Source organism: Habropoda laboriosa, unplaced genomic scaffold, assembly GCF_001263275.1.
Source record: "Habropoda laboriosa isolate 0110345459 unplaced genomic scaffold, ASM126327v1 scaffold9, whole genome shotgun sequence".
NCBI lineage: Eukaryota > Metazoa > Arthropoda > Insecta > Hymenoptera > Apidae > Habropoda > Habropoda laboriosa.
Window position 1 is genome coordinate 644907 of NW_017100191.1, and position 13102 is coordinate 658008.

Here is a 13102-nt window from a genome sequence, read left to right on the forward strand (position 1 = left end):
TAGCGCTGGTGTTTTCTATACTTTGTAAGTAATATTGTATTGTCGAGAATTAATATCGTAATTATCGTTAGAGAGAAAGAAAGTGTGGAACGAATGAATATTTATCGTGTTTCGATTACACGAATTATATGGTTAAAATCGACGTTGTGTTTTACACTTTCAGCGATTACAATGTCGTTGAAGAAAGGTTGATTCTTTCTTTCCTTCTTTTTAATTGCAGACGCGACGAACAGACCGAAAAAGCTTTGCGAGACTGAAGATTGCGTTCGTATAGGTGAGAAAAAAAATCGATACTTTTTCGTGTTTTCAAATGCAATTGTATGAAGTCGTTCATGTTTCTGAAACTTTCGTTCAGCCGCTAGTTTGAAAGAATCTATGGATACTTCTGTAGATCCTTGCGACGATTTTTATAAGTGAGTACGATGGTAATCATGCACCTAGTCTATAGCATGTTTCAATGTTGCAGAGTCGAACTATATTTTCATTGCCGTTAACCCTTTCGTTGCGGAGTATTTTAGTGCGTACCGTGCGTGGCAGACGATAAAAAATCGCGTAAAATCTTTCGTTTCGGCGTTTCAAAATTTTTAAAAAGTTTTCAATACAAATTTAAAATTTATCGTTTCTAAACTTCTTTTATTAAATTCTGGCGAAAGTGTGCCAATAGGCGCGAACAGCACAGTGCGAGTAAAATTTCAAAGCGCCCGCAAGCGCTAAGAGCAGCGAAAGGGTTAAATTATAGATTTGTATATGATTATTCTCCCGCCTGTTTTGCTGTAAATTTTCTACAAAAGTTCCTCAATTCGGCAGATACGCGTGTGGAAAATGGCCTGACGAACATCCTATACCAGATAAAAGTTTGACGAATTCCTGGTTCGAGGAACGTAGAGACAGAGTGTACAGAAAAATCAGGAAACTCCTCAGGGATAATTCCACGAGCAACAATGCACCGTGGGCTGTGTTGCAGGCTAAAATATTGTATAACAGCTGTATGGCCGAGCGTACGTTGGAATTTCTAATCACTTTTTATTTCTATCGGAATTTGTTTGTTTGCTTTTTCTTTTTAATTACCAACTGAAAAATTTCACGCATGAGATTAAGTAGAAATGAAGAAAAGATATTTTTTCCTCAACCAACTGTTTCTTTTTCTATTTCATTTAAAAGCTAGCAAATTTCACGCATGAGTTTAAGTAGAAACGAAGAAAAAAAAATGTCCCCAATTGGCCAAAATGGCCAGTAAATTTCACGCACGAGATTACTCACAAATGAAAAGAAAACACCTGTACATCGTCGCGATGTTGAACTGAATTTCTCCAGAAGCCGTGGACGAGATTGGATTGACGCCGTTGTTCCAGTTATTGGAAGAGCTCAATTTACCCCCGATTCCCGCTGCCTTTACCAAGAAAACGACCAACTACATCGAACAGATGGCCATGGTGAAGAAAGTTCTGGGAAGGGACATTTTCTTCGGCTTTGACGTGATCCCCGATCCACGAAATACCAGCAATAACGTCATGTTGTTCGATACACCGATTACGAGCAGTCCTTTTCCCAAGTACAATTTTACACCCCTTAATAACGAAACAAACGAATCACTCTACAAACAGGTAGTGTACAGCGTATACGCTTTTTAATCGCTGAACATTTCTCACGACAGTGACAAAGAGCTGGAGAAACGATTGCACTCGATCAGATCACGTTTCCGGAAGCTGAAGGACGACGTTGAGGATGAAAGTAGCGAGAAGTTCAAGGACGCGGAAATATCGTATATGACTGACGTAATTAAACAGGTGGTTAATAATGGGACTCTCGATACTTGCTCCTTGAGCGAGGAATCTTTATTTCCGGAAGAGGACGAGTTGGAGGATGTCGTCGAGGTACTTTACGAGCTGACCAGTACATTTTACTACGTAAGTGTTGTATTTTTCGATGCTTGTAATTAATTACCGGTAGACTGCGATTTTTATGCATTTATAGGAAATTCAAAGGTGCAAAATTGCACACGATACACGTGATATGAAAAAATATACAAATTTGAGTGCTTTTTATAGTACCTGGTACTTTTATAGTTCCTTGCTATATTCTCAAAAATATAAATTTGCATAAAAATCCGCAGTCTAATTATCAGGAATTGTCTCGATCGAGAGTAGTAATGATTGATAATTACAAGTGTCACTTCGTTGCAGTTGTCTCGTTTGGAGAGCAATCAGAGCATCTGGGAAGAAGATCCAACCGACGGTGACTACATGCTCGTGGACGATCTCCAGAAGTTGACCGACGAGTTCGTGATGGAGGTTAATTCCACACTCGCACCTAAGCCATTATGGCGGCCGTTCATCGAGCTGGTGTTCAATGATATCGATACTTTAGACTTGAACGGGAAGGACAAAGTTTTGGTCGGAGATCTAGAGTATCTGAAGGAGATCGCCGCTTATTTAGCTCTTACCGAGGAGGAAGAATTAGGTGAATTTCTCGAGGAATCTATCGTTTCCTTCTGGAGCTAAATAATCTATATTTCGAAATTATTTCATAACTTTAGAGACCTATATTTGGTGGGCGATTGTAGACATTGCCGCACCCCATTCGTCCGATATTCTCAGGAAAATTTGGTTAAATTACATCAATAAAGCGACCAGCATGGAAATTAGCGAATCGAAGTCTCTACTTTGTGCCTCTGCAGTGAACGAATTGATGGGTCAGTGTTTAGTATTTCTCCGATTAAAAATCGAGGTTACATCGGTTGAAAGGTAGCTTTGTTGGAAATTGTTGCGAAACACGAGAATCTCTCATCGATGATCGCTGTAATTTAGGAATGGCGGTCTCGTGGTTATTCGTCGACCGATCCTTCCACGAAGACAAAGGTAAAAAGGTGTTCGAGATGATGGACGACATAAAAGACGCGTTCGCTTCGTTGGTTTTGGGCACCGATTGGATGGACAAACAGACAAAAACTGCCACATTGGAGAAAAACAGGAAGATGGAATCTCAGATTGGGTTTCCCAATTGGTTGTTCGACGAGCAAGTGCTCAATGGATATTACGAAGGCGTAAGAAGTTTATTGCTTCGTTAATTGCTCGTTTTATAGTTACAGCGGCGATAAAATTAATCGGCAAGGTTTTTAGATAGACCTCTCGGAGTCGGAATACTTGAGCAACATGATTCAGATTGTTCGATTGATGTCTATGTCCGAGTTAGAATGTATTCACCAGATTAATTATAACAACGTGTCGTAGTAAGTATCTTTAATATCGATGGAATGCTTATTTTATTCTTTTACATTCTTTATTCTAATATTAGCATGTTCGGTCTTTCGTCGCGAAAACTAATTTATTATACTGTGTCGGCACGAAGATAAGCACATTTTGGATTTTGTGGCGAAAACTAACAAGTTGTCGAAATGCATTTTGCATCGAGAAATTCACCCTTTGAAAATATTGCTTAATAAATAATAACTCGATCTAATCTCCAAAACGAAGAAATATGAAAATATTTCTCTCTCTCGTCTCGGATGCTCTCAAGAAGCGAACGAACCGAGGAGAGATAACAGCCAGCAATTCCCAAAACACCTAGCTCCCTCGATAACTGTCGCGACGCGGACCAGAGCCTGCGTCAATTAAACGGGGAACACTGTACATTACGATCAGATCAGGACAAAATTCTGATCAGATCAGATTCGATAATATCTGACCTACATGGTCTGAAAAAAAGATCAAATCTTATCGGTTGCTGCGGTACAAAGTTAAACGTGCTTTTCTTCGTAGCCAATTATTCAAATGGAAAACGAAACGTGATATTTCTCCTAACGCACGTCATATATAGTGTACCACGCAATGGAAATGAATATAAAATTTGTTTAATTCATACTTCAGCTGGGCTACCGATCCAACGGACGTAAACGCGTTTCACACCTATCAATTTAACCATATAAGTACGTAATTATCTATTTAATCGAAAATTGCAATTAGTAACTAATTCAATGCAGAATTATGTGCATACCGCTTTTCTAACACGCATGCAGCTATACCAGCGGGGATTCTTCAATTTCCCTTTTACGAATTGGGTCTCGAGTAAGACTGCATAATTGTCATCACGTTGAATACCATCAAGCTTTGCATTCCAATTTCACAACCGATTTTTCAATTATCCCAGGTCTCTGAATTATGGCGCCATTGGCACTGTACTTGGTCACGAATTAACTCACGGATTCGACAACAGCGGGAGACATTACGATAGCAATGGAAACGTGAGGCAATGGTGGACCAACGAGACTATCTTACAATACACCGAAAAAACTGAGTGTTTCGTGGATCACTATAACAGCTACTACGAAAACGACGTGAGTGAAAACTTTATCTTTAGATGTACCTATTGCTCATTTCAATCACCAATAAAATAAAAGAATTCCAACTTCGGACAATTTTCACACGTAAGTTTGGCGTTCTAACGTGATTTCTTCCTCTCGTCATCTCGAATTTAACTAAAGTTCCGACCTTGCCGGTGTTCGATCGCTCGTATCGGTTCATAAGGACGCCGACTGGTTAATCTTAAGTCTGTTCGAACAGGTAGATGATTACATCGACGGTGAACGTACTCTTGGCGAGAATATAGCTGATAATGGCGGTCTCAGAGAGGCTGTCATCGCTTACGAAAGATGGAAGGCCAGGCACGGTCAAGAGCCCCTACTTCCTGGATTCACTCATCTCACTCACGAGCAGCTCGTTTTCCTCGGCTTCGCGCACGTAAGACCGCAGATTGCTTAATCTGACCTACCGTTCTTTCAAAGTATAAACGTACAGGTTGCCCACCGTCGGAATATATTTACGATAGAAGAAAAATTGTCGGTGTGGTGAGATTTTTAATACGAGAACACTTAGAAAAGTGGCCGTGGATAATAGCGTTGAACAATTTTGAGAATTTCTTTAAACGAATTGCGGAATCTGTTATAAATATTAATGAAATTTAAATTGTACAATTTTTATGCAATTTTACGATGTGTTAAATTGATGTTAAACCAGTTTTACATATCCTTGAATGGCATTTGCAATTCATTAATAATTCACGCAGGTATGGTGCGAAGTGTACACACCGAAGTCGTTAAAATGGATACTGCAAGACTCTCACTGTCCTGGACACGTGAGACTTCAGGGAGTCCTGAAGAACTCCAAGGAATTCAGCGAAGCTTGGAAATGTCCCGTGGGATCGAACATGAATCCTGCGAAGAAGTGTCGTTTATGGTAACGATGTAGCCGATTCCCTAACCGAAGAGAACGTCTTCTTCCTCAGAAGTGCTTAAAAATTCGCCTAAATTTTTATACACGTTTCGATGTAACGAGGGATAATTGTTATAAACTGACAGAATTGTGGCACAGCTCTTCAATATTTCTAATAAAGGAATTTTATTTACTTATAATAGTCACGTGCTAGTGTTTTACATCACCGCCTCGACAAAGGTACACTTGTTCTGTCACAAAAAATCTCGAGATATCGACGCTCAGGAATCATCAACTTTTTATTGCTTACACACATACAAAAACATCAACATTCCTATCAATTTTACATATCCGCGATTTTTCTCGTCCAACTCTAAAGAGAACAGTTCTTTGCGAGATCTACTTTCGATAAATGTAACCACCGTTGATGTCCGTAGGTTGAACGTATTCGTTAGCAGATGTGACAGCGCTCACAAGGTGATCGTCAATGGACAAAAATGGATTATCGATAGCTATACCGCCCTGATGAAGATCGTCAGTGATATGATAACTTGTTCTATTGGTCGTTGATGCAGCTGTGGTGGTCGTCGACGTCGTTGGTGCAGCTGTGGTCGTTGTTGTTGTCGTAAAGTGACTAAAATGCGAGAATACACCCTGTATGAAATTGCTCAGCAGACTTTTCTCCGTCTCGATATCGCCGTGCTCGTTAGTTCTAAATACGGTGGTTCCCGTTTGATCGGGCAGTAAAGTGTTCACGGGATGGAACGCTGACAGAGTCTCCGCGGTGCTAACAGGGTGCAGTGAGTTAAGGTGCCGAGTGTCTATGGTTGGTGTGACATGAAGTGACGGAAATGTCTTCACTGTTGGGATCGAATGTACCGCAGAGGAAGCGTCTGCAGTTGGCGTAACGTGAACAGATGTAATTGTTTTCACCGCTGGTGCAGAATGTATAGGCAGCGTGTCTACAGTATGCAAGGTCTCCACTGATGGTGCAGGGTGTACGGTAGATAGGCTCTCTATTGGTGGCAAGGGGTGTGCCGTAGGCAAGGTTGGTGCAACGTGAAGTGATGGAATTGCCGTCTCCACAGAATGTATACTTTTCACTGCTGGCAACTCGTGATACGCAGATACAGTGTTAACAGGATGTACGGCCCTCACTGTTGGCAACTGGTTATACGCAGGTACAGTGTCAACTGGGTGTACGGTCTTCACTGCTGGCAACTCGTGATACGCAGATACAGTGTTAACAGGATGTACGGCCTTCACTGTTGGCAACTGGTTATACGCAGGTACAGTGTCAACTGGGTGTACGGTCTTCACTGCTGGCAACTCGTGATACGCAGATACAGTGTTAACAGGATGTACGGTCTTCACTGTTGGCAACTGGTTATACGCAGGTACAGTGTCAACTGGGTGTACGGTCTTCACTGCTGGCAAGTCGTGATACGCAGATACAGTGTTAACAGGATGTACGGCCTTCACTGCTGGCAACTGGTTATACGCAGGTACAGTGTCAACTGGGTGTACGGTCTTCACTGTTGGCAACTGGTGATACGCAGATACAGTGTCAACTGGATGTACGGTCTTCACTGTTGGCAATGAGTGCCCCGCAGACAAGGCGTCCACAGCTGGTGTAACATGAAGTGACGGAATTGTCTCCACTGGTGGCAAGGGGGGTACCGTAGGCAAAGTTGGTGCAACATGAAGTGATGGAATTGCCGTCTCCACAGAATGTATACTTTTCACTGCTGGCAACTGGTTATACGCAGGTACAGTGTCAACTGGGTGTACGGTCTTCACTGCTGGCAACTCGTGATACGCAGATACAGTGTTAACAGGATGTACGGTCTTCACTGCTGGCAACTGGTTATACGCAGGTACAGTGTCAACTGGGTGTACGGTCTTCACTGCTGGCAACTGGTGATACGCAGATACAGTGTCAACTGGATGTACGGTCTTCACTGTTGGCAACGTGTGAAACGTGGGTACAGTCTCAATGGAATGCACGTTCTTCACTGTTGGAAGGGAGTGGTATGTCGATACAGTGTCAACAGGATGCACGGTCTTCACTGTTGACAATGAGTGCACCGCAGACAAGGCGTCCACAGCTGGTGTAACATGAAGTGACGGAATTGTCTTCACTGTTGGGAACGAATGTACCGCAGATAGGGCGTCCACGGTTGGTGTAACATGATGTGACGGAATTGTCTCCACTGGTGGCAAGGGGTGTACCGTAGGCAAAGTTGGTGCAACATGAAGTGATGGAATTGCCGTCTCCACAGAATGTATACTTTTCACTGCTGGCAACTGGTGATACGCAGATACAGTGTCAACTGGATGTACGGTCTTCACTGTTGGCAACGTGTGAAACGTGGGTACAGTCTCAATGGAATGCACGTTCTTCACTGTTGGAAGGGAGTGGTATGTCGATACAGTGTCAACAGGATGCACGGTCTTCACTGTTGACAATGAGTGCACCGCAGACAAGGCGTCCACAGCTGGTGTAACATGAAGTGACGGAATTGTCTTCACTGTTGGGAACGAATGTACCGCAGATAGGGCGTCCACAGTTGGTGTAACATGATGTGACGGAATTGTCTCCACTGGTGGCAAGGGGTGTACCGTAGGCAAAGTTGGTGCAACATGAAGTGATGGAATTGCTGTCTCCACAGAGTGTATACTTTTCACTGCTGGCAGCGAGTGATACGCAGATATAGTGTCAACAGGATGTAGGCTCTTCACTGTTGGCAAAGGGTGCAACGTTGACAAGCTCTCCACAGGATGTACAGTATTCACTGTTGGCACAGGATGCACCGTGGACACAGTTTCTACAGACTTCGCAGAGGGAATAGCGGGTAGAGTGTGCTCCACTGATGGCAGAGGCCCTATTGCCTTCACAGATGCATCAGCATGTACTCTGGTCAGAGTGTCTGCGTAAGACAGTGGATGCGCAGCTGACAAAGTGTCTGGAGAGGGTACCGGGTGTAACGGTGACGAAAAGGACTCGAAAGAGGAACCAGAGGGCAAGGATTGCAGGATGTGCGCTGGTTGTGTTCGTTGGATGAAATGTGCGAGTGAATAGGGGACTTGGAGGTCGGTCCGTGGAATTTTGATGTCCGGAGAGAAAGGGTAGCCTGTCGGTATGCCCTTGGTGTCGTGGAGAGGCAACGGAAGAGATGGAGGAACTTCGACGCTGGGTAAACTAAGACTGTAGCTGTTGTACCCATTTGGGTACGCGTCGAAAGTGGATTGAGGGAAATTGTACAAGCCGGAGGAGAGCCCGTAAGAAAGATCGATTGTAGGAATGTCGAATGTTCCTCCAAGGGATGTTTGAATACCGGATATATCTCCATTTAACCATGGGTTCACGTCTTTTGTTAGGGTGGTCGTTAGCGTGGGCACGGTCTTCACGCCGCTGGTGATGTGTGTCACTTCTGTGGTAGAAAAATAGCACGAATTATCGAACTGAGAAACGCTGTAGAAATAATTATTCAGAAACTTATCGACATTTCGCTCGATACATTATTCAGCATGCATTTGTCATACTACTGGCTATTAACCGTGATCTTTCGATACCCCTTAATTACGTAATGTCACGAGTAATAGTTTCTTAACACGTTCGCTACCAATCGTCACATACGTGTGACGCATCAATTCTCTACGTGTACGGTATTATCCACAGTGTGTCTCGCGAACTCTGTCCACTTAAATATCTTGGTTATTTCAAACAATACGAGAAAATGTTACTTACAGAAGTTGCAGGGTTTAAGAAACTACATAATATGGTATAAATAGTATTCTTGCAAGTGGAGGCGTAGAGAAGATATCTGAGATATTTGACTTTCTTCGTGAAGCATGTTCGGTTAATTTCTCGAAGTCAGTGAGGATTTTGCACTGACCAATAATGCGTGTTATGTAAATTAACACGCCCAGTGCTGGTAAAAGTAGCCTCGTCAGTAATAGCCAGTGAGGATTTTGCACTGACCAATAGTGCGTGTTATGTAAATTAACACGCCCAGTGCTGGTAAAAGTAGCCTCGTCAGTAAATAGTATTAAAGAGAAAAAATTTGGATTGATTTGAGCATATCCTCGAATACGTTCCATAATGAAAGTAATAGAATGAAGAAAGTCAAATATCTCAGCAACGGTAAGTTTTAGGACAAATGCACTTTAGTACTTTTATACTCAGAATACGCCAATCTATCGAAATCGAGCATAAAAAATTGGACATTCCGTTTAAAGAAACAAAGGTGACCGATATATCTTCTCTACGTCTCCACTTGTAAGAATACCATTTATACCGTATTACGTAGTCTCTTAAACCCTACAACTTCTGTAAGTAACATTTTCTCGTATTGTTCGAAATAACTAAGATATTTAAGTGGACAGAGTTCGTGAGACACACTGTATATCTAACACGTTATAAAAATTGCATAGTTCGAGTATTTAACGAATATTTGGTGTGTATAAGTGCAGGTATCCGTCGTATTACGTGAAACTAATAAAGATACAGATATCGAGAATGTAAAGGAAAATAATTGGAAGGATAAGGGACGATGCTTGGACAGAACCGTGGTAGCGAACACGTGTTGACATGGAAAAATTGTTACCTGGTGTGATAGGCGCGTGTTCGACGACCTTCACAGTTGGAGTATGTACATCTACTACTTCGTGACTGTCGAGTTTCGTCTTCACAGTTTCGATCGTCTTAACGTGCGAATCAAGTCCAATTTCAGATTTGTCAGTGGTCTGACAAGTTCCAGGTGAAATATACATTATTCTTCGTAGATACTTTCAAGACAAACGAATTGAAAGAAATATCAAGTTACCTTAACATGACCGAGCACGGATATTCCGTAAGAAGTGGACGGCGGTGTAACAGCCACCGACTGAAAATCAAAGAAAAGTTACAATTGCACACGTGGAAACCTGACGAATTTATCGTTCAAGTACCTTAAGTTCCTCCAGAGGTAAAGAGACAGTTGCTGCCGTTATTGGTTTTTCTAGATGCACATCGTGTGGTTCGTTACATTTCTTAATCACGTCTGGAATCTGGATGACAAATGAAATCGGAACGTGAAAGAACATTCTCCGTCGTTATTTGCCACTATTTTATTGTACGTTTCGTCCTAGTTACGTGAACAGAATCTGGAATTCCGTGAGTTGGTACAGGTGTAGAGTATTCGACATCGATCACCGGCTTGAAGAGGTTTTCGCTCAGAGGAACACCTGGCTCGAATCCAGGGGGTCCATAAGCTTCGTGAGGTACTTTAGGAATGGGGAAAGCGTATCCAGGGCTAGATTTCGCATTTTCTATCGCGTTCTCATGACTATGATGATGGCTGCTATCGTAACGCGGATCTCCTGGCAGGATATCTCTCTTTTGCTTTGGCTGGGGCAAGGCTGAGCAAGCTGCCAGGCAAGTCTAAAACGTTTGTCCAAAAATTCAGTTAAAAACACACGTCGAAGATACATATGAAAAACTACAGGATTGGAAGGAAAGCAAGAAAAGCACAAGATTCGAATAAATCTCGAATAAATTTTCGGTAAATGTTACTATACCTAGGTAAAAGTTCATTAATCGAACGTTGAAAGTAACGAATGTTAAGTGACAAAGTAAAAATTTGAGGTTTTTGGGGGATTTCGAGAGTTTTAGGCGAGGATCCTTACCAGAGCGATGAACAGGAGCCTCATGCTAGCCGTGTGATGCTTGAACGAGGAGTTGAGTATCATCCCAAAGATATTTCGACCTTTTATACTCGGCCGATGTTCCCTCCAGTTTATTTCGCAATCCTGTGGCATTGACAGAACTACATTTTTTTAATTGACTCCTCTTGAAGGCCTACGCCACGGAGATACTCGCCTGTGGACGCGATATTTCCTGAATAACCCTCCTGATGTGTTGGTGATGCGCGACACTGACCGAAGAAAACAGAATTCCATCGTTTGCCTCAGTATTGGTGTCCCTCTGTTTCTCTTCCCCTTCCTTCTCATTTCCCCCCCTAACCTTTGCTTTTGATATTTCACCGATCTCCATAGGAACGAAGGATTATTTATGTTAATCTTCCGCTCCTTTCATTTTTTTTTTTTTCTTTCTCGCTTTCGTTGCGCCTGTCGACACATCCCTTTAGTAGCTTTTAATGTACCCTGATAAAGAACGACGAATCCTCGGTAGGTTTAATGGATCAACGTGGGTTATCAGAACGTGAGCGATTCCTATGATCCGGACGACAAGATGTTAAGTTCGTAACAATTCACCGTTTTTATACGGATCCTGACAGGTGTATTGCGTCACTGTGTTTTGTAACATTTCGAATGCATTATAACGAAGATTCTGATACTTTTTTCCCTTCTCCTTCTTCTATTTCGCGACAGAAAACCGGAGGATCGTTTTAGGAATATCTCGAGGAACGAATTTCATAACTCAATATCGTCGTTGAAATGTAAAGTGCAGGGTGACATTGTGACTATCGAAACCTGTTGCAGCGAATTTCAATTTCTGTCCAGGCTAGGGAAAAAACGTAGGTGACACCGTGAACAGGTATGCGTGTCACGTTTTTGTGGCGGCTCGAATCTGGTTGGGGCGATTTTACAATTTATTTAAATTTTAAATCAACACGACTTCAATTTGAAATCGAAACTCTCGGGTTAAAGCGAGTTCTTTATTCGCTTACGACGATGGTTTTATTATCTGGTAATTGTCCATTCTGTATTCTGAAATTATTTTTCGATCCTTTTTATCGCCTCTCTCTCGATATTCCGCCTCCACTTTTCTGCATCGTTTTTTCTTTCTCTCGCCGTCGAAGGACACAACTTTATCGATAAATCTCTTCTAATTTTTTAACGAGAACTAGAGGACGGAATTTTACCTGGGACAAGTTTTTTCTTTCTTTCACCGTTTAATGTGTAGAATACTTTTTGGTTGAGTCGAGAGACCTCGTGTCACGTCTACGATTGAATTTTTATTATAATTCTGGAATTTTCGAGGAACGAATTAAATATTTCGAATTTTTTGTGCAAATCTATGATTACGCAAAAATCACACGTTTTCCCTCGTTGCAACATTATTTGTTATTCCAGGTCCCTTTTTCGAATCGTGACTTTTAAATACTTTTTTTCGCGACTGAATACAAAAGTCGAATGCTTTGGTTGTGACAACATGCTTGATTAATAGCAACGTCCGTTCTCTTCGAACGTTCTTCTCGTTCTTTTCTCTTTTGGATACACTTCCTCTCGTAAACACATTTCCTATTCGACATTTTGTCCGCGTGACTGAGTGAGTTTACGTGAAAACGAGGTACATTATAACACGAGATTCCTCGGAGGTTCCTAAAAATTCTGTTCGTATTTTTGCTGGAGAATTATAATTTGGAAAGAAAATATGTCGCTTTTGTTTTGAAGAAAAGCGAGTCATCAGGATTAGTCGAGTAAAATCTGTAATAATCTTGCAACGCTTGGCAATCGGATTTCTAACCTCGGAGAGGAAGGACTCCATTTTTAATCCAGACTTGTAACATTTTTAAGTTCATCTCTAATGATGAATGGGCTTGGTCGATGGACAACCAGAAAACATCGATGTCGTATTAATTGCATAACGATGATCTCGACTTGGGGCTGTGCATTGAGAAATCGTGACCTGATAGAAATTCATTTGCATAAAGAGGCCATGGAATTTTGGCTAGTAATTAGGTGACACAAAGTTTCAAAATAAATAAACTGCATTAAGGAGAAACAGGTTTTACCTATCCGCTATATCGCTGTGTTTGAAATTTCTGTCTGTAAAATATGCAACACATACATATGTCAAGTAAAATAACGAAGAGAGAAATAATAATTTTCTTTAGTACTCCTTTTTTTTTTTTTTATACAAGGTTGGTCACATAAAACAGATCACT

The 13102-nt window shown here is 41.7% G+C and overlaps 1 protein-coding gene across 1 annotated transcript in view; it reads left to right on the forward strand.

Annotated features, from left to right (window-relative positions):
* The window catches only part of LOC108580367 (endothelin-converting enzyme 1-like), a 6147-nt gene extending 912 nt beyond the window's left edge, over positions 1-5235 (forward strand). The window contains 15 exon segments of the mRNA XM_017944102.1: positions 1-24; positions 221-274; positions 356-413; positions 808-998; positions 1315-1552; positions 1655-1907; positions 2184-2460; positions 2537-2692; positions 2808-3043; positions 3120-3229; positions 3867-3925; positions 4016-4064; positions 4147-4328; positions 4552-4736; positions 5062-5235. The exon segment at positions 1-24 is cut by the window's left edge and continues 40 nt beyond it. Coding sequence (XP_017799591.1) covers positions 1-24; positions 221-274; positions 356-413; positions 808-998; positions 1315-1552; positions 1655-1907; positions 2184-2460; positions 2537-2692; positions 2808-3043; positions 3120-3229; positions 3867-3925; positions 4016-4064; positions 4147-4328; positions 4552-4736; positions 5062-5235 — 2246 coding nt within the window.
* Positions 5236-13102: the final 7867 nt, after the last annotated feature.